The 19,073-nt window shown below is 38.3% G+C and overlaps 3 protein-coding genes and 1 non-coding gene across 4 annotated transcripts; 1 reads left to right on the forward strand and 3 right to left on the reverse strand.

Moving 5' to 3' along the window:
- The first annotated feature begins 4,064 nt into the window (after positions 1-4,064).
- On the forward strand, positions 4,065-4,169 carry LOC111776526 (U6 spliceosomal RNA). The gene has a single exon (XR_002812262.2). It is a non-coding gene; the product is annotated as a U6 spliceosomal RNA (small nuclear RNA).
- A 243-nt stretch (positions 4,170-4,412) lies between these two features.
- On the reverse strand, positions 4,413-6,919 carry LOC111811284 (cyclin-D3-3). The gene is made up of 4 exons (XM_023698057.2): positions 6,199-6,919; positions 5,897-6,104; positions 5,654-5,787; positions 4,413-4,904 (listed from the first exon to the last, which is right to left on the reverse strand). The coding sequence occupies exons 1-4, from the start codon at positions 6,688-6,690 to the stop codon at positions 4,638-4,640; spliced, it is 1,101 nt and encodes a 366-aa protein (XP_023553825.2). The 5' UTR covers positions 6,691-6,919; the 3' UTR covers positions 4,413-4,637.
- Positions 6,920-8,408: 1,489 nt separating this feature from the next.
- LOC111811297 (uncharacterized) lies at positions 8,409-11,504 on the reverse strand. The gene is made up of 7 exons (XM_023698075.2): positions 11,169-11,504; positions 10,984-11,088; positions 10,771-10,897; positions 10,623-10,694; positions 9,334-9,379; positions 8,957-9,263; positions 8,409-8,865 (listed from the first exon to the last, which is right to left on the reverse strand). Exons 1-7 carry the CDS (start codon positions 11,209-11,211, stop codon positions 8,828-8,830), a joined length of 738 nt encoding a protein of 245 aa, XP_023553843.2. The 5' UTR covers positions 11,212-11,504; the 3' UTR covers positions 8,409-8,827.
- A 1,577-nt stretch (positions 11,505-13,081) lies between these two features.
- LOC111811262 (phosphatidylinositol 3,4,5-trisphosphate 3-phosphatase and protein-tyrosine-phosphatase PTEN2A) lies at positions 13,082-18,186 on the reverse strand. The gene is made up of 13 exons (XM_023698029.2): positions 17,997-18,186; positions 17,157-17,689; positions 16,869-16,970; positions 16,737-16,793; positions 16,509-16,574; positions 15,681-15,857; positions 15,481-15,567; positions 15,334-15,398; positions 15,161-15,237; positions 14,939-14,985; positions 14,659-14,789; positions 14,490-14,559; positions 13,082-13,810 (listed from the first exon to the last, which is right to left on the reverse strand). The coding sequence occupies exons 2-13, from the start codon at positions 17,595-17,597 to the stop codon at positions 13,358-13,360; spliced, it is 1,773 nt and encodes a 590-aa protein (XP_023553797.2). The 5' UTR covers positions 17,598-17,689; positions 17,997-18,186; the 3' UTR covers positions 13,082-13,357.
- Between the last annotated feature and the right edge of the window lie 887 nt (positions 18,187-19,073).

Here is a 19,073-nt window from a genome sequence, read left to right on the forward strand (position 1 = left end):
GCCTAGCTACTCATGCTCGTAGCTCGATCGGAGGTCGACGAGTGTGGTCTGACAGAAAAAACATATAACTTTCTTGTTTTGTTCGAGTCTTAGAAATAAGAGACGAGTAACAATCTAGCAATTGCTTTTAAGTTAGAATAGAAGAAGAGGTGCAACCCCGTCAAAAACACGTCAAAAAAATATAGTCTCGTTTGATAATGATTTCATTTTTCATTTTCTGTTTTTGACACGAAATTTAGGTGTCTTCCCCTTATTTAAGAAAGAAAATGGATATGAAAAGAAGACTTAAATGAGCAATGAGTTGGGGGTGGTATCATCGAGGACACCAATGAGTATTGGCAAAGGCCATCGTATTTGCTATATCATAGCCTTTTAATTTATGGCACTAACCTTTTGAAGCTTTTGATATCATTGAATTGTACGTTTTGTTTCCACAACAATAAATTTGTTGCTGTTCTTGAAATGCAACAATTGGCTTTAATCTCTCTTTCTTTAACATCAGCAGCTGTTGAGGAAATTAATGAACTTCCATTCTTTTTTTAACACCAAAATAGCCTTAGATTCTTTGAATGTATCTGAGATATAATGAACGAAGGGTTTATGGGACATGGCTTCCTCTCATAACATTTTCTCTTTCATGGATTCTTTAATGCTTGGTAATCAATTTTGATGATGTGAAGAACACTCAAATCATTGTTTAGAATGCTTTAAAATCACTGACTCATGATGACTCATGAAGAATGTGAGATCCCACATTGATTGAAGAAGAAAACGAGTGTCAGCGAGGACGCTGGCTCCGAAGGGAGTGGATTGTGAGATCCCATATTGATTGAAAAGGGAAACGGGTGCCACCGAGGATTCTGGCTCCGAAGGGGGTGGACTGTGAGACCACATTGATTGAACAGGGAAACGAGTGCCACCGAGGACGCTGGCCTCGAAGGGGGGCGATTGTGAGATCCCACATTGATTGAAGAGGGAAACGAGTGCCACCGAGGACGTTGGCCCCGAAGAGGGTGGATTGTGAGATCCCACATTGATTGAAGAGGAAAACGAGTGCCACCGAGGATGCTAGCCCCGATTGTGAGATCCCACATTGATTGAAGAGGGAAACGAGTGCCACCGAGGACACTGGCCTTGAAGGGGGTGAATTGTGAAATCCTACATTGATTGAAGAGGGAAACGAGTGCCACTGAGGATGCTGGCCCCGAAGGGGGTGGATTGTGAGATCCCACATTGATTGAAGAAGGAAACGAGTGCCACCGAGGATGCTGGCCCCGAAGGGGATGGATTGTGAGATCCCACATTGATTGAAGAGGGAAACGAGTGCCACCGAGGATGCTGGCCCCGAAGGGAGTGAATTGTGAGATCTCACATTGATTGAAGAGTGAAACGAGTGTCACCGAGGACGCTGGCCCCGAAGGAGGTAAATTGTGAGATCCCACATTGATTGAAGAGGGAAACGAGTGTCACCGAGGACACTGGGCCCTGAAGAGGAGTAGATTGTGAGACCAACATCGGTGGGGAGGAGAATGAAACATTTTTGTAAGGGTGTCTAAACCTCTCCCTAACCGATGCGTTTTGAAAACTTTGAGGAAAAACCCAAATAGAACAATATCTACCGGTAGTAGCTAGGTTTGGTCTGTTACAAACAACGTTACGAAACTACTGAACAGATATGAAGAATATAACTTGGAATTGAGAAGGGTTTTTGGATAAGGGATTATGAAGAAAACATTGGATGCCATTTTTGTCAATCATCAAATCATTAACTATCAAATGCAGAGAAGGGTCAAAGACAGTAAGAAGAAGAACTTTTGGTACAAAGCCATGTTGAAGCTGCAGTGTCCATAAATACCTTTGTTCCCACACAATTTCGTTTCGTTCAATAATCATTTAGTCTTTTAAACTCGTGTTCTTGGCTGGCATGAACCACTACGTTATCCATGTTCTGACTAATTTGTACGATCATCCTATATATGCCACCAAAATTTGTAATAAACTATCATTTCAAACCCCTATGTTTCAAAGAATCTTTGGATATTAGTTCGATGAGAGCGTTGAACATTGAGAAAAATGATATATTATCACGCTTGAATGAGAGTACTTTTCCATTAGGAGCTTCACGCAACTAGGTTAGACTACTTCTCTGATGTGATGTAGAAAGGTAAGAGCCATCGAGTTGGTCCCTCAGGCCAAGTCTTATAGTCGAGAACGTTGTAATGAGAAATTAGTCATGAGAAACAGTTTTAAGTATGCAAAAGAAAATCTGAATTCGACACCTAATGACTCCGACATTTTCCTGCATCTCCTACGACATGGTCACGTTACCTACTCTTCACTTCTTAAGAGTGAAAACTATCCCCACAGACCAACACGAGTCCTTGAAGCATATATGGTCCTCACTCTCATACATCCCAGGAAAATTCATAGGAGGTCATCCAAGTAAAGCACGCTTAACCACGTAGCTCCTATGATTAAGTCATCTTAAAGGAAGGTGAACCAAGTTGGTTCTATTCTCACGATCACTCTCATTCGAATGTGGTCTCGAATCATTCATGTACCCCTCATTTACTTTGTCACATATATCTATATCAATTTCAAATTTCAGAGATAATTCAATCAATTATTTTCAAAAATCGATACCATACCATGTGACTCTTCTAGATACGATGAGTCACATGCATATAAACAAGTACTCGACAAAAATAAAAATCGAAATTTCGAATTTCATCGACAATCTATAAACGATTTAACGATAAATATTAAGTTAGAAAGGTTAGAGAAAATAACATTTTACCAACCACCATACTTTTTCCGGTGTGTAGTAATAGATGAATATGCTATGTTTTGCCTTTTGTGAAAATTGATATCTGTTCTTGAAGGGGTCCCATAGATGAGAGGTTGAAAACATATTTATGAGTACCCATTACAGCTTTATTTGATGATATCAATACACACAGGAAGGACATGAGAAGGGCAGCTTTCACTAAAACTTGTGATAGGCCATTTCCCTATGTTCCTTTGTATTCAAATTTACTTAATGTCAAGTTTCTTTCATCTTCCTTTTTCCTTCCCACTTTTTTCACCTCATTTTGTCAAAATCTTAGCTATCCCTTTTTAAATTATTGTACTCCACACACACATTTACCCTTTTTACCGCTCGTATGATACCGTAAAGTTAATACACTTCGAAGAAGAAATGACGTTATAGAAAGTTTAAACGCATGGCTAGAATCAACTCAAAGTTTAAGTTGATGGTAGAGATGTCCATGCAGTAGGACGTGGTGGAGATAGGGAAGCCCTCTCCATCGCGTTCTCGTATCCTATTTCAACCATACAGATTAATTGTGAGATCCCACGTAGATTAGAGTGAGAAACGAGTGCTAGGGAGGACGTTGGGCCCTGAAGGGAGTGGATTGTGAGATCCCACGTTTATTGGAGTGGGGAATGAAACATTTTTTTTTTTATAAGGGCATGGAAACCTCTCACTGATACATTTTTAAAACCTTGAGGGAAAGCTCGAAAGAGAAAGTTGAAAAGAGACAATATCTACTAGCGGTGGGCTTGAGCTGTACCCATGGATGGAGTTTCTCTTTCCCGGGATTCGAAATTAGATGAGTTTTAGAGAGAGAGAGGATAGGAAGGAAAATGGTCCATATGGTGTCCTTTGAACTTTACAGGCTGTGTGAGAGGGAGCAAAGAGAAAAAGAGGAAGAGAGAGACAAAGAAAGAGGGAAATATTTAGAATGTGGGATTTGAAGTTTAAATCATTTCATTGTGAGTCTAAGTCAAAGGAGAGAAGATTATAGAACAACATGCAAAGGAGAGACAAAGGCTATATTCATCATGGGGTTTCCTTTTTCTTCTTGCTTTCTCTTTTTCGGAGTCTCGTAGGCCAATCTAATTCAGGTCTCGTCAAACTTTTGATATTTTGTACAAAAGAAATGTCTTAACCGATTGAGTTATGTTCAGGTTGTTCACGATTTCTCTCTTATTTTAGTACAACAAATGTGAATTCTAATGTAACGTTCAAGTCCACTGCTCACAAATATTATCCCCTTTAAGCTTTATCTTCAGGGACATCAAATAAAATTGGAACGATACAGAGATATTAACATGGCCCTTGTGCAAGGATGACATGTGCAAATCAAGAAATTGTATCAAAACCTGACACGATTTGCCAGTGAGGAGGCTAAGCCTCAAAGGGGGTAGACATGAGGTGGTGTGCTTGCTAGCAAAGACACTGGACCCCGAAGGGAAGGATGGGGGGTCCCACATCGATTGGAGAAGGGCACGAGTGGCCACAAGGACTCTAAACCCTAAAAGGGTGTGAAAATCTCTTCCTATCATACGCGTTCTAAAAATCTTAAGAGAAAATCCAAAAGAGAAAGCTAGAAGAGAACAATATCTGCTAGTGGTGGAATTGGACTCTGACATCTAACTTCAAGAGAACGAGTACATGTCAATTACGGTTAAACTAAACTCATGTGGAGAGTAATTATGAATGTCACTAACGAACATGTAAAAACGTCGATACGTCAACAAAAGTTTAACACGTATAAGAGGAAGAAGACGATGAAATGGAGTATAAGGTGGAAAGAGAGAGAGAGAGGGAAAGGCATGTTTAATAGGTTGGTTCATGGAGTGGGTGTGATTCTTTTGGAAGAAGAAGGCGTGTGTGGTGACAGAGGCGACCCCATGCCCCACGAATGGTTGGAGCTTCCACAGCTGAAATTGGCCTCTATTACTCCATTTGGGCTCCCTGCTTCACCTTCTGATTCTGCTTCTGCTTCTGCTTCTGCTTCCTCCTCCTCCTCCACATGCTTCCTCTTCCCTGATACCTTTGCTTTCGCCTGCCCTTTTGATACCTCCATTATCACCTTGCAGCACTCCTTCACTCTTCCCTGTGTTCATCCAATCAAATCTCCATTTAAGCTTTTCAGTTTCGTGGACGTTTACTAAAATCTTGTCTTGGGTTGGGTTGAATTTTTGGAGAAACGAAAATTTGGGTCGGTTCACAAATTGATATATTTTTGTCGGGTCAATTCCATAAACTTGACCAACCCGAAAATAGGGTTACAATTTAACCCAAACTTAACCTAGTCGAATACTACTTTAAAATTTATTATGAACGTTTATAATTCAATGATGCATTGTGAATTTTGATAAAATTAATCCCGAATAACTATAATATTTTAGATAATTTAAAAAAACAATTTGATAATCCAACCCAACCTGACAATAGAGGGTAAGGTTGAGTTGTACTCGGGTCACCAACCTAATTCAACCTATTATATCACCTAATTTTGTCCCAAATAATTGAACCAATGTTTTAAAAATAATCACATATGACAAAATAATAGCAAAAAGTAAAAAACTATTACTTTTTAAAAGTTGAATGACAAAAATACATTTTCAAATTTTTTTGAAACAAAAGTACTTACTTTTTAATATAAAAATTAAACAATCAAAATCAAACAAATCTAAATTATTATTTTTTTACTATTTTTAGTAAATTTTTCATATTAATTGTTTCTCAATTACTGGATAATTACTTATAAACTTCTAAAATAACATGGGACAAAGTTCTTAAATGTCTGAAATAAAATTAAAAAAAAAAAAAAAAACATAAAAATGGGGTAAAAATAGAAACCTTGTTTATTTTGAGGGCATTAAGAATCTGATCCTGAAACTCCTCCAATGGCTTACAGCTCCCCATCTCTTCAACAACGCTCACCATTGCTGATACCGCCATTACAGAAGGAAGAAACCCCACCGATCTTGAATCTGTTAAACCCCACCAAAACAAAAACAGAGCTTCAAATAACTAAGATTAACCCCAAAACCCAGAAAAACGAGCTTTTTTACAGGGACAACAATGGCGGATTTGGTTTACCAGTGATGAGAGAGAGAAGAATACGCTCAAAGCGTCTCAGAAACTCTTTCTGAAAGTACTGATTCTTCTTTAATCCAAGCCCTTTTGTTATAATGCCAAGAAATGAAACAGGGGTCACTGCGTGCATCTTCCATTGAAGAGCACTGAGCACTAAAAGCTCCATTCTCTGTATCGTTTTCGCTTCGAAAATGAACTTTGAATCTTCCACCTGCAAAAATTATCAAATGGGTTTGTTTCAAAATCGATTTGTTTTGATGGGTTCTTGAGAAAATCGATTTGTTTTCGTGGGTTTTTGTTTTTACCTGGAGATCTTGAAGAACAGGGACACGAACTTCTTCGACTTTGGCAGCTAAAGAAATGCAAGTTACGGCAAGAAGCTGAAGCATCCATGGCTTATCTCTCTGAAAATAGCGGCCGGTGAGGACTCTATCAAGGTAGTTAATGGCTAAGAGAGCTGTGAGAGAGGAGAAGCCATAAAAGGCATTAACTTTAAGCAACCATTCGACGGCCTCTGTTCTAGCCAAAAACAGAGCACCCTCTGTTTTAACCAAGTCCTCCAGAACAGCACCGTATTGAAGATTCTGGTCCTGTTCTTTGGACAGCAAACGATCGAGCTCCTCGTCTTCACAAACAAGAAAATGGGTCGTCTCTTCCCTAAGAGGGAAGTCGTTGGAGCCGCCGCCATTGTTATCCTCTGTTTCAAGCTGTTGTTCTTCAGTGCAGTAAAGGAAGTCCAGGAAGAAGAGCGAGCTATGGTGGAGTTTGATTCTGTGTTTATTTGGGTGCAGAGCCATCTTACAGGGAGGAGAAGAGAAACCCCATTTGCGCCATTTCTTTGCTTTTTTCGTCTGGTTATTGGTGTTGTTGTTGTTGTTTTGTGGGATGGGATGGAGGAAGAACAGGGGAGAGAGATGGGATGAGTTCTTAGCGCAATGGGTGACAAGGTTGTCTTTTTAGCCTCCTCTTCAATTCAAAATGTGGAAAAGACAAAAGAAAGCAACCAAAATTTTAAGTCTATGATTCTACCTAGATCTTCAAGTAACTTGGTTTAAATAAGTATATTATCATATCATATAATATAAAAATAAAAAATAAAAATTAAGAGGGCCCCTATGTTACAAAAACAACTTTATCTCCATATCATAGATCATACCTAGTTGGTGTGAGACGTTATTTGCATCTCGAACAAGAATATAGGTTTCAATAAGGGTGTTCATAGGACCCAATAACCTGATTAAACTCGACTGCCCAACACAAATTCGATTTCGGTTAGATTGATTTTTTAAAAAATTGAAAATTGTGTTAGATTTCTTAATTGACATTTTTTTTTGTGGGGAGCTGAAAATAGAGTTACAATTCAACTTTGCTCTACCTTATTAACTTAACGTGTATTATCTTAATGTGTATTATGTATTACAGATCAGTAAGAACCGACAAACAAACTAACCCAACCCAATTTGAAATTAATCGAATCGAAGTAAAATTTGAAGTTGTTCTCTAAAAGAAAATTGGAGGGAGGAGAAGGAGTGTAATACACGCGAAGAAAAGGCGAGTGGGGAAGTCAGGAAGCGCAAACAGGGTGACTTTTACGTCCACCTCCAGAAGTAGCCAGGGAAAGTCACAACGTGGCACAATCTTCGGTTTTTTTTTTTTTTTTTTTTTTAATTTCTCAAAAAGTGAAAAATTATAATTTCTGTTCAAAAGGATTTAAATTTTACCTCGAAACTCTTAAAAAACTTTTAAGGAAATAACAATTTTAGTCCTTATATGAATTTTGATATTAATAAATAACTAATAATTGAAATTTAAACTTTTTAATGAATTATTAAAATTATTTTCGTATTAAAATACTCAAAATTTGTTAAAATTAATAATTAAATTAACCAAAAAATGAACTATATACAAATTGCAATATTTAATATGTATATATATATATATAATTGTTAATAATAAAATCAAATAATCTCCCAACAATAAAATTTTATTTTATTTTATTTAAATACATTTTTTTTTCTAAATTATTTTTTATTGAACTATGATTGGAGACTTAAAAAGGAAAAAAGAAAAAAAAGTAATAGATATGAAGATCTTTTTTCTGTGTACGTAGATATTCCATAACAGCTTGAGCTTTTTCTCTAATATGCTTAATTTTTTGTTTTTTTTAAAAGAAAAATTAATTAATTAAAACATTAAGTTAGATAAATTAAGAATAATTTTTTAATTTTATGAAATTTTAGTTATTAATGTAACATATATAGTCGATACATATGATTTTTAAAAATAATTATAAAAAAAACAACCCAATAATTATAAAAAAAACAACCCAACAACCCAAACTCAGGGTTAGACTAGATTTCAATACTGTGGTGAGTATGATATTAAGGAATCAAATTTGGTCCGATAGTTCGTAAGTAGTATAGTTCAACAATAACCGACCATTTTCCTTCTCTTAAGGTGGAAGATTCAGCTTGTCAAACTAAAAAAACAAGAAAAAAAATAGTGACCCATAACGTTAAGGCCGAGTAAAGAAATGGTATATGAGTGAATCAATATACATGTTAAAAAGGTTTGTATTGGTCGATGAGAACAAGTAAATAACGTGATCATCGTGATCATGGATAGGTTTTGAACTTATTCGAGTTCATCATTGTTGCTGAATTTGAATAGAAACAAAAAACAAAAAACAAACAAACAAACAACCTAAAAAAGAAATGAGATCTGCCTAGCTTTTCTGTAGAATCCAAGTACTCCATGGATAGGCTTTGAACTTAAATTTGTTCATCATTGTTGCTGAATTTGAATAGAAACGAAAAAAGAACAGCAACCTCAATACATTACAGTCAAGTTCCAAACAAACTAAGCAAACCCCATTAGCAGAAGTGGAGCTCTTTACAACTTATGGAGAGATCATTCAGAGCCAACCTTGAGATTTCAATACGGTGGTGGTGGATAAACTCCATGGTAAGGACCTGAGCAAGAACAGATGGAGAAACAAGTTTTAATGGCATTGTGATTTCATATAAGACAACTTTTAAAGTGTTCGATTCGACATAAACCTACTTGGAGGATAGACGGGTGAGGCTTGTGGATGTGGCGGGTAAGGATTGGGAGGATAAGCCGAGGGAGGCGGCGGGTACGATGTGGGAGGATACCCAGATGGATATGGGGAGGAATACATGGATGTTTGATATGCTACCGAGCTGGGTGGGTAAGAAGGATAGGGAGATTGATATGATGCATATGGTGTAGGAGTAGGATGAGCGTAGGCTGTCGGGTGTGTCGGTGGCATCGTTGCGTACACGGGAACTTGGGGTGGAGCAGGTGCTTGAAATGGAGGTGCCGAGGGCGCAAAACTTGACGATGGTCTCTGCAATCGAAACCAATAGGTCATCTCTTTGCTCATGAATCTTATACAAATAGTAATGAAAGCTACTTACTTTGGCATTTGCAAAGTGGAGAATCAGACGTACTTCCCCAGCATGTCTGCAGTGAGGTGAAAGTGAAGGTTAGAATTATACTGATGTTTGTCGAGATATCACATCATAACGATAACGATAACGATAACGATAACGAGAACGAAAAGTCTAACTTCCAAGATGATCCAGACAGATCACAAATAACAATGAACCTTCAAGCACAAAGAAAGAACAATGTGAATCTCAAGCAGAAGTCACTTACAAGTAAAGAAATCAAACCCAGTAGGGGTTTCTTGTCAAATGAAGGTTACTGAGTCGTGCATTCATCCGAAAGTTGGATAATACTAGCTTATATGGGAGCAGTTCTTTCGTACGACAGAGCGGATGAACCGAACTCGATGGTTCTACTAATATCCTAACCTTTTAAGTATGGAAGATCCATGGTACACTATTTGTGAGAGCCCAAACCCACCGATAGTAGATATTGTCCGCTTTGGCCCGTTACGTATTGCTATTAGCCTCACGGTTTTAAAACGCGTCTACTATGTAAAGGGTCTAGCTCTTCTCCGACAGTGTCTCGCACCGTCCGGTGACTGACTTTGATACCTTTTGTAACAGCCCAAGCCCACCGCTAGCATATATTGTTCTCTTTGAGCTTTCCCTTTTGGGCTTCCCCTCAAGGTTCTTAAGACACGTCTGTTAGGGAGAGGTTTCCACACCCTTATAAAAAATGCTTCGTTTCCCTCTACAACTGATGTGAAATCTCACAATCCACCCCCCTTGGGAGCCTACGTCCTCACCGGCACACTACCCAATGTTTGGCTCTGATACCATTTGTAACAGCCCAAACCCACCGTTAGATATTGTCTTCTTTGGGCCTTCCCTTCCGAGCTTCCCTTCAAAGCTTTAAAACGCGTCTACCAAGGAGAGATTTCCACACCATTATAAGGAATGCTTCGTTCTCCTCTCCAACCCATGTGGAATCTCACACTATCACTATCAGGACATACACATTTTCGTATTTTAGGTGGGGAATAGCTACACTACCCATGACCAACTCCACGACGTAAAAAACTAACCCGTGATCATGACCAACGATAGACTTCATTGCCTGAAAATACTTTACGGGCAAGAAATCATCAAGGGGTCCAAACTACGATCTCACGATTCGCAACGTTCGTATTAGCATACACTTCAAATCAATTGTTCTAAAACCAAGTCCTACACAAAAACGAGCTAAAAGCAAACAAAACATCGAGCAAAAACTAGTTTATGAATGGTAATCTGCTTGCAAGTCAAAGGTACCATACCTGCCAGTTTTAGTTTGAAGTGACCAGGAGCTATCATCATACCCTTCTGATAGAACTTTTGCTAATTGGATTCTACAAAACAGTAAACTCCAAACTGAGCAGCCACACATCAAAAACCAAAAGGAACAAGACAGGACATCAATCTTACTTTCCAGTGCCAATGAAGTCATCATAAGTAACAGTGTTGCTGTTCCAAACTGTAACATTAATCTCTCTAAGCCCTTCAATTAGAGAGAACACAAATTTCTGTTGAAACGTGGGATTTCTTCCACCATCTACACAAACCCAATCAAATTTCACATTCAGTTCAAGATCATCTACTCAGATCTAAAAAACAGAACAAGGATCATCAAGATCAAACCAGTGCAAGTGGTGGTGCGGAACTTTGTACTCCCATATTCAAGGCACACATACGGATCCTGCCTTGATATCCATTCTGTATCCTTCAATTTTGTGCATCCAACAACTGAATCAAAACAACAAAAGAATCAAAACCCAGAAACGAAATCAACTTTTTCTTCTTGGTTCTTAGTTAAATAGACATACCGGTGGCTTCAAGAGGTTGGCCCTGAATGGAATATGTCGACATAGACGAATCAGAACCTGTTCTGTTTCCTGAAAAACGCTTCCCCTTTTGTTCAAACCCTCGAATCACAGAACCAGAATAGAATATTCAAAAGAGTATTGTAACCCACGAACAGAAAACTGCGAAATCAAGAGATAACCGAGAAAGATAAAGGGCTTTTTACGTCGTGTATAAGAAACAGGGAGGCGGCGTTGGGGGCGCGTCGATGGGTTCTTCCAAGAAACAGAGATAGAAAGAGGAAGAGAAATCGTTGGGCGCTACGCGAGGTTATTGACCTCACCAGAAACGTCTTCAATTCAAGCTACTTAGTTCATAAATTTATTTTATTAAATTATAAATTTCTATTTTTCTTTTTAATTATTTCAGTTGAATTTGATTTTTTGCATTGACTTTGACTTGGTCAATGAGATTGTTTATTTTGACTTTTTTTTAGAACCGATATTAATTATTTAAAATTTGTATGTGTGAATTTATGTAATTTGAAGTTGTAAATTTTGAGTTAAATAAATTAATATTTGACTATTTATTTATTGATTTATTTATTTATCACGAGACAAAATCAAATTCTTATCGTGTTTTTAGAATTTTAATCTTATATATAAATTTTATGAAATAAAATATATTTTTTTTAAAAAATAAGAATCATTCTAATCTATGTCAGATGATGGAGACTGAACCAAATCATATATTTATATTTTAAATTAATAAGGTGTTTATTAGGAAAATTACTTTAAATATTAATATTTAAATAAATTTAATGATTTAGGGAATAACATCTAATAATCAATTATTGACTTTTAATATTAATATTTAAATAGATTCCATTATTTTACATTTGACTGTTTCAATATTTGACTTACAAAAACTAGTATTGAATTCATATATTCATTTTAATTAATTTAACATCTAGAACATATAAAATTGTTGCATTTGAAATTAATTGTTTCATGGTGGTGCAAGCATTAGCTTAAATATTTTGAAACCGACTCTGAAATGTAAAAATGGACTGACGCTCCGGAACGACCCTCTCTGTGACTGCACAGCTCTTGAATGCTCCTCTACCTCAATCGACAGTTTGCGCACCCATGAAAAGGAAAGGAAAATAGGGATGAGTATAAAAGTTATACTAAACCACCTATTTGTAGTCTCTGATCGTGTTCCCCTCTCCGGTCGATATAGGATCTCACAATCCACCCCCTTAGGGGTCGGCGTCATTGTTGGCACACATCCCCATGTCTGGCTCTATTACCATTTGATACAGTCCAAACCCACTGCAAGTAAATATTAGGGGGTCACCGTCATTGTTGGCACACATCCCCATGTATAGCTCTATTACCATTTGTAACAGTCCAAACCCACACATCCCCATGTCTAGCTCTATTACCATTTGTAACAGTCCAAACCCACACATCCCCATGTCTAGCTCTATTACCTATTACCATTTGTAACAGTCCAAACCCACCGCAAGTAAATATTGTCAGTTTTGACCCGTTACGAGCCTCACAATTTTAAAATGCGTCTGCGAGGGAGAGGTCCAAACCCACCGCAAGTAAATATTGTCAGTTTTGACCCGTTACGAGCCTCACAATTTTAAAATGCGTCTGCGAGGGAGAGGTTCGCTCGTCTCTCCAACCGATGTGGAATCTCACAAGAACAAAACCTAAAGTCTATTCTAGTTGCATTTACTTTATGTTCGGTCTTGAAAACTTGTTTAGAGTGTGGATATTTTTACATTGTATGTACTTCTATGTAAATTATGTTTCAGTAGCGTGAATCGGGCTTCTCGATAAACGGAATGGAAAGTACAACCTAAGAGATTCAAATACGACACTCCACAAAATAAGACGAGCTGATTGCAAATTACAAGACTAAGAGACTCAAAAAACAATGTCAAACAGTCTTATTGAACCCAGCCTTATTGAACTTCATAGAACAGTATCATCTTCAAAAGAACTTAAATAACCATTTCTTTTTACATGTTTTCTAGTTTCATGCTAAAATCTCATTTCTGTAATAAACCAGCTTCTGAGACAGACTTTGAATTTACAACTCAAATGAATGAATCTCAATGCACACCTGCAGCACGGTTCTTATGTACAGACAGCAGGCTGTGGCTTGGAGGAGAACAACAAACACGGTGCCTTGTCATTTACTCAATCTCCTCGTCGTCATCGCCGAATGTGAAAACAGAAGCATCAGCAGCCATTGCCTTGAATTCACTTTCCGAGTTCGGAACTTCTGTGAGAGCAGTCTGTTTCGCTCTACCATCTCTCAGGGAAGCTTGCTTCGTTGCATGTGATGAACTTGCAACGTCGTCTGATGAAGTCGCAGTCGTTTGAGATTTGGATGTCGTCTTGATAGCTGATCCTGCAGTTGCCTCCTTGCTCTTTGAAGAACCACCTTCTGATTCACTATCAGAAAATACATCATCTTTATCATTAGTTCCTGGTTTTCTGTTTTGGTTCTCAGAAACTTCACTCTCATGAACTGTAGAAGGTTTTGACCCTGAGCCTTCATCCAACTTCTTGGTAGTATTGTCCTTGTTCGGCGAGGTATCTACTAGAACAACCTCCACCTGAAATCCAGGGGAAGGCAGTGTTCTCTACAGAAAGCCAAATACATATCTTTTAGAAAGTTAAAACTGGTAATGACTCTTGGTAAGTAAGTGTAATTGTGAGATCCGCAATGGTTGGGGAGGAGAACAAAGCATTATTTATAAGGGTGTGGAAATCTCTCCCTAGCAGGCGTTTTAAAAACTTTGAGGGGAAGCCTGAAAGGGCAAGCCTAGAGATAACAATATCTACTAGCGGTTAGCTTGGACTATTACAAATGGTATCAGAGCCAGACATCGAACAATGTGCCAACGAGAAGGCTGAACCCCGAAGGAGGGTGGACACGAGGAGGTGTGCCAGCAAAGACGCTGGGCCTCGAGGGGGGTGGATTGGAGGCCCCACGTCGATTGGAGAAGGAAACAAGTGTCAGCTTCTATTAGGGAGAGGTTTCCACACCCATATAAAGTATGCTTCATTATCCTCTCCCCAACGTGGGATCTCACAATCCACCCCCCTTCAAGGCCCAGCGTCCTCACTAGCACTCGTTTCCCCTCTCCAATCGATGTGGGATCTCACAATCAACCCCCTTTGGGGCCATTAAAACATGCCTTCTAAGAAGAAGTTTTCATACCCTTATAAAGAATGTTTCGTTCTCCCCAACCGATGTGAGATCTCACAGAAATACAATCGGTCATCATATTACACAAGACAACAAACTTTGGTACTCGCCTTATCAAACCCATCAAGATCATTTGTATAGAGCATTTTCCGATCTTCAGTCATGGTTGTGTTTAGCCAACTGAAAATAAAACAGACCAGGTAAACTCAACTGAACTCCTTTACACTACTTAAAAGAAGCACAAGAAGCTATCTGGGAGTCAAGATTCAGATCATATACCAATAAAAGTCTCCTTGGCGGTCATGAAAATGAACCTTGAAGTCCCCACACAACTCAGCTAGACCAGGCTCCCCTGGCAAGGCGAAAACCATTACCCCCTTCTTTGGTGCAGTAAACCAAAAATCTTCTGGCTACAGATATAAACTACGTTAGAACTCGGATGCTAGAAAGACGGAAAAATCCCTAACCGATGGTCTCAAAAATCTTAAACTAGATCCATTACTGTATGCAAGTGAGGCCATTCTCAGTTCCCTACTTTTTAAACTAATCAAATACATACCGAGAGACTCTTGATTCTTGGATGCATTTTAGTGGAGAACAGAACACCTGCCAGATTAGGGAAAGAATTAGAGCAAACTATAAGCATTATTTGGATTCTAGATATTCTAAACCCGAACGATAGTTTCAATTTATGTTTAACGACATGACGGACAAATATGACATCATAAATTATTAATCGTAATAGCAAACTCCTTGGTAGAAAGAAGAATTGGAGATATACCATTATGGTCAGATACCGTAATGGAAGGCCTGATCCAATATGGGCATCGGTGGAGACGAAACCCTCTAAGCACGCACCTGCAGAAAATTTAATTCAAACACACTACATGTAAAGGAAAACATGACTAACTGAGAAATAGGAATGATACTAGAGTTATATAGAAAGAACGATACCTGCGGTTGGGAGGATTTTCTCCATTGAAGTATGTTAAAACACGCTCAAAATACTTGACGTACCTCTAGAAAGATAGAAAACGATACTATTTTAGAAGCATTAAAAAAATTCAGATATAAAATCCTCTTTAGGTAATTTTCACTTACAATCTGACTTGGTAAAACCAGGCCCTTGCCATCGAAACACCTTCTCTGGTTGTAGTATTCGATGGATTCGTCAGCGGTTGGAAAGAACTGCAAAAGAAGCAAGCAAGTGAAAAAAAATGACAATAAAATTAAGGGAGAAGTTTTGAGGAACATTTTTGAGAACGTCAAAAAAATTTCAGATCAAGACAATAAACGCAAACCTTCAGAAACAGAAGAAGACTGGAAATCATCAAGCCGGTCCTGGCCATTCCTGCCTTGCAATGCACAACCACTACATTTTCAATATCATCCTTCAGCCATGAATAAGCACTTCGGCAAAATGATATTATGAGTTGAACTGGGGGACAGTTATGGTCATCAAAAGGAAAACAAGCCACCTGGAGAAGAAAAAAACCGTAGACATATATGCTTGAAAGTATCAATTAAAAGGATCCTCTTGAAATCATGATACACTTAATGTAACAACCCAAGTTCACCGCTAGCAAATAGTGTCCTCTTTGGACTTTCCTTTTCGGGCTTCTCTTCAAGGTTTTTAAAACGTGTCTGCTAAGGAGAGGTTTCCACACACTTAAAAAAATGTTTCGTTCTCCTCCCCAACCGATGTGGAATCTCACAATCCACCCCCCTTTAGGGCCCAGCGTCCTCGCGGGCACTCGTTCCCTTCTCCAATCAATGTGGGACCTCTCAATCCACACCTCTTTGGGGCCCAACGTCCTTGCTGGCACACCGCCTCGTGTCCACCTCCCTTCAGAGCTCAACCTCCTAGCTGGCACATCGCTTGATGTGTGGCTTTGATACCATTTGTAACAAGCCAAGCCCACCGCTAACAGATATTGTCCTCTTTGGGCTTTCCCTTTTGAGCTTCCCCTCAAGGTTTTTAAAATCCATCTACTAGAGAGAGGCTTTCACACCCTTATAAAAAATGCTTCGTCCTCCTCCCCAACCGACGTGAGATCTCACACTAAATTTGCCACCCCACCTCCGAAGAAACCTCAAAATATTAATGATAATAAGAGATCACCACGAACCTTTCCTTCAAATAACGAAGCATCATATAGCCTCTCGGAACAAAGATTATATACTTTGTATTTTCCCTGCAGATAAAAACGAGAATACAAAACATGAAAACATGAAATGGCAAATCTACAATGCATATCAATCATGGAAAGATGATAAACTGCAACAGAGTCCAAATAGTAAACATCTTTGAGAAAGTTTAAAGTAAACATGCATATCATGGACAAATCCATACAAACCTTGTGATGTGTTTCGAAGAACTTGATGACTTCTTCCATATGATTCCTGTAGAAACCCTGCCCCGCAACTCATAAATATTAGAGTATTATTCATCTGAGTCGAGTCATACAAAATGAGTATCAGTTAATAACCTCAACATATCCGAAAAACCCTGAGCTCATGTCACCAGCAGGAAAACCCATGGCAATGATGTTTTCAGTAATATAAGTCATATCCAAATCAAATCCACCTTCCTGGAAAAAGAGCAACCATATAATCATAATAATATAAAACCAAATCAAATCCATTTAACAAATTAGGATCAGACATACGTAGTGCAAAACTCAATCTTTTATGTCACAAGAAAATAGTGTATACATATATAATTAATCTTATAAAATGATTGCATAAGAACGAAGCTGATGGTTTGGGCAACAAACCTGGTATCGTCGCTTATTTTGGGAGACAACGTGACGAGCTTTAACTTGTACAGCCTTTACAGCACTCTTAGAAGAATCAACCAACCCTCTTGTAATTGATCCCACAAAACCGGGTTGGGCAGGTTTAGAGGTTCCATCAGAGGAATCATTAGGTGCAGCGGATTTCGGAGACAAATTCAAACCTAAACCACTAGTAAAACGTGCAAATGCTGACTTCTCAGCATTCTCAGACGTGCCATCTTGTGAAGCTGACTGTGATTGAGTAATTCTCAAGCTTTTGGTCCATGAAGTTATGCCACTGGGAGATCGCTTCGATGGTGAATCAGGGGCTACATTATTCATTCCAATGGTAGCAGAAGCCTGAGGCTGTGCTTCTGGTGGTTTAGTTTCCAAGGAACTAACAGTAGGTGATGTTGGGGAATCAGTAGAATTTGGATCCATTATATTACTAGAGATATGCCAGATGAACACTGGAATTAGTGTCAAGAACCCCACATAAGCATTACCTCTTCAGAACAATCTAAATATCCAAACTGCAGAAAATAGAGGCATTTCAAAATGATCATCTAGGAGCAAGAAAGAAATGGATATCAAGCATAGAAATGCCATAAAATTCGAGGATCAAGAACACTCTCAATTAAACAATTCATATCGTTTTCTTAAAGAGAGCCACAATTAAGCTACGCTGCCGCTGTGATCGTTACCTTAAAACTATAAACAGAGGAAGAACCGATTTACAATACCATCTCAAAACCGAACCAAATCAAAAACACTGACAGAGTGAACAAGTAAAATACTGAAATGAATCATTAGACTCCAGCAAAGAGAATTCAATCTCACCCGGAGAAAAACAACGATGGCTGAACAATCCAAGCGAAAAATGGTGCGAAATTTTCAATGAGGGCTGTCTAGTTAGGGTTTCAAACGTGAAATGGGGGAACGGAGAGGGAGATGGAGCGGTGGAACTAAACATCGCCGTTGTTTTGCAGGAACGGGTGAAAGAGTCATTTCGTTTCCGATTCGGTCGCCCAGTCAATGCATCGTGTGCTCACAATTTGGCCTTGACGAGAATCGATAAATCGGACGGTTGAGGATGATACAATTACAACCGTTGGATTAGATTACTGATTATTTCAACCGTTGATAACTTTGACCCATTGGCGTTTTCGTTTCCATTTTGCGATTTTTTTTTTCGAGTATTTTAAGGTTTTTTTTTAAGGAGACCCTTTTGAGCTGTTATTGTTCTATTTGAATTTTTTTTTAAATATTTGCTACGTAAAAATTTTCATACCTTATAAAAAAATCTTTTATTCTCCTCGGTAATAGTGGGATCTCATAATTCACCTCTCTCCCCAAGGACATTCGTACTCGATCCTCTCTCCAATCGATGAGAGTGATCCACCCCCTTCATGCCTCAGCATCCTTGCTAGCACATTGTCTGGTGTCTACTTCTAATACCATTTATAACAGCGTACTACTAATAGATACTATTTGTCACCGCCCAAGCCCACCGCTAGTAGATATTATTTTCTTTAAGTTTTCCCTTTCGGGTTTCCCGTTAAGGTTTTTAAAATGTGTCTTCTACTAAAAAGTTTCCATACCATTACTTCTCCTCCCCAATCGATGTGAAATCTCACAATTACCATTATAATACACTCTTTTTAAGTTATTACTTGAATATAATGTTGTCGTATATCAACCACGTACAATTTAAGAAACTAGAATCACAAACAAACACACAAACAATATTATTAGGTTTTAAACATTTGATAAGTTCAACCATATCCAAACGGAAATAACGATAGACACGTGCAATTTATTTCAAAGCAAGGGGACTATAACACAACACAAGCATGGTTGAATACTCAAGAGCAGGGTATCATCAAGCTTAGCTTCCACATCTCGTAGCTTTGTGTA

This window comes from Cucurbita pepo, chromosome 15, assembly GCF_057944985.1.
Source record: "Cucurbita pepo subsp. pepo isolate OVF chromosome 15, ASM5794498v1, whole genome shotgun sequence".
Lineage (NCBI taxonomy): Eukaryota > Viridiplantae > Streptophyta > Magnoliopsida > Cucurbitales > Cucurbitaceae > Cucurbita > Cucurbita pepo.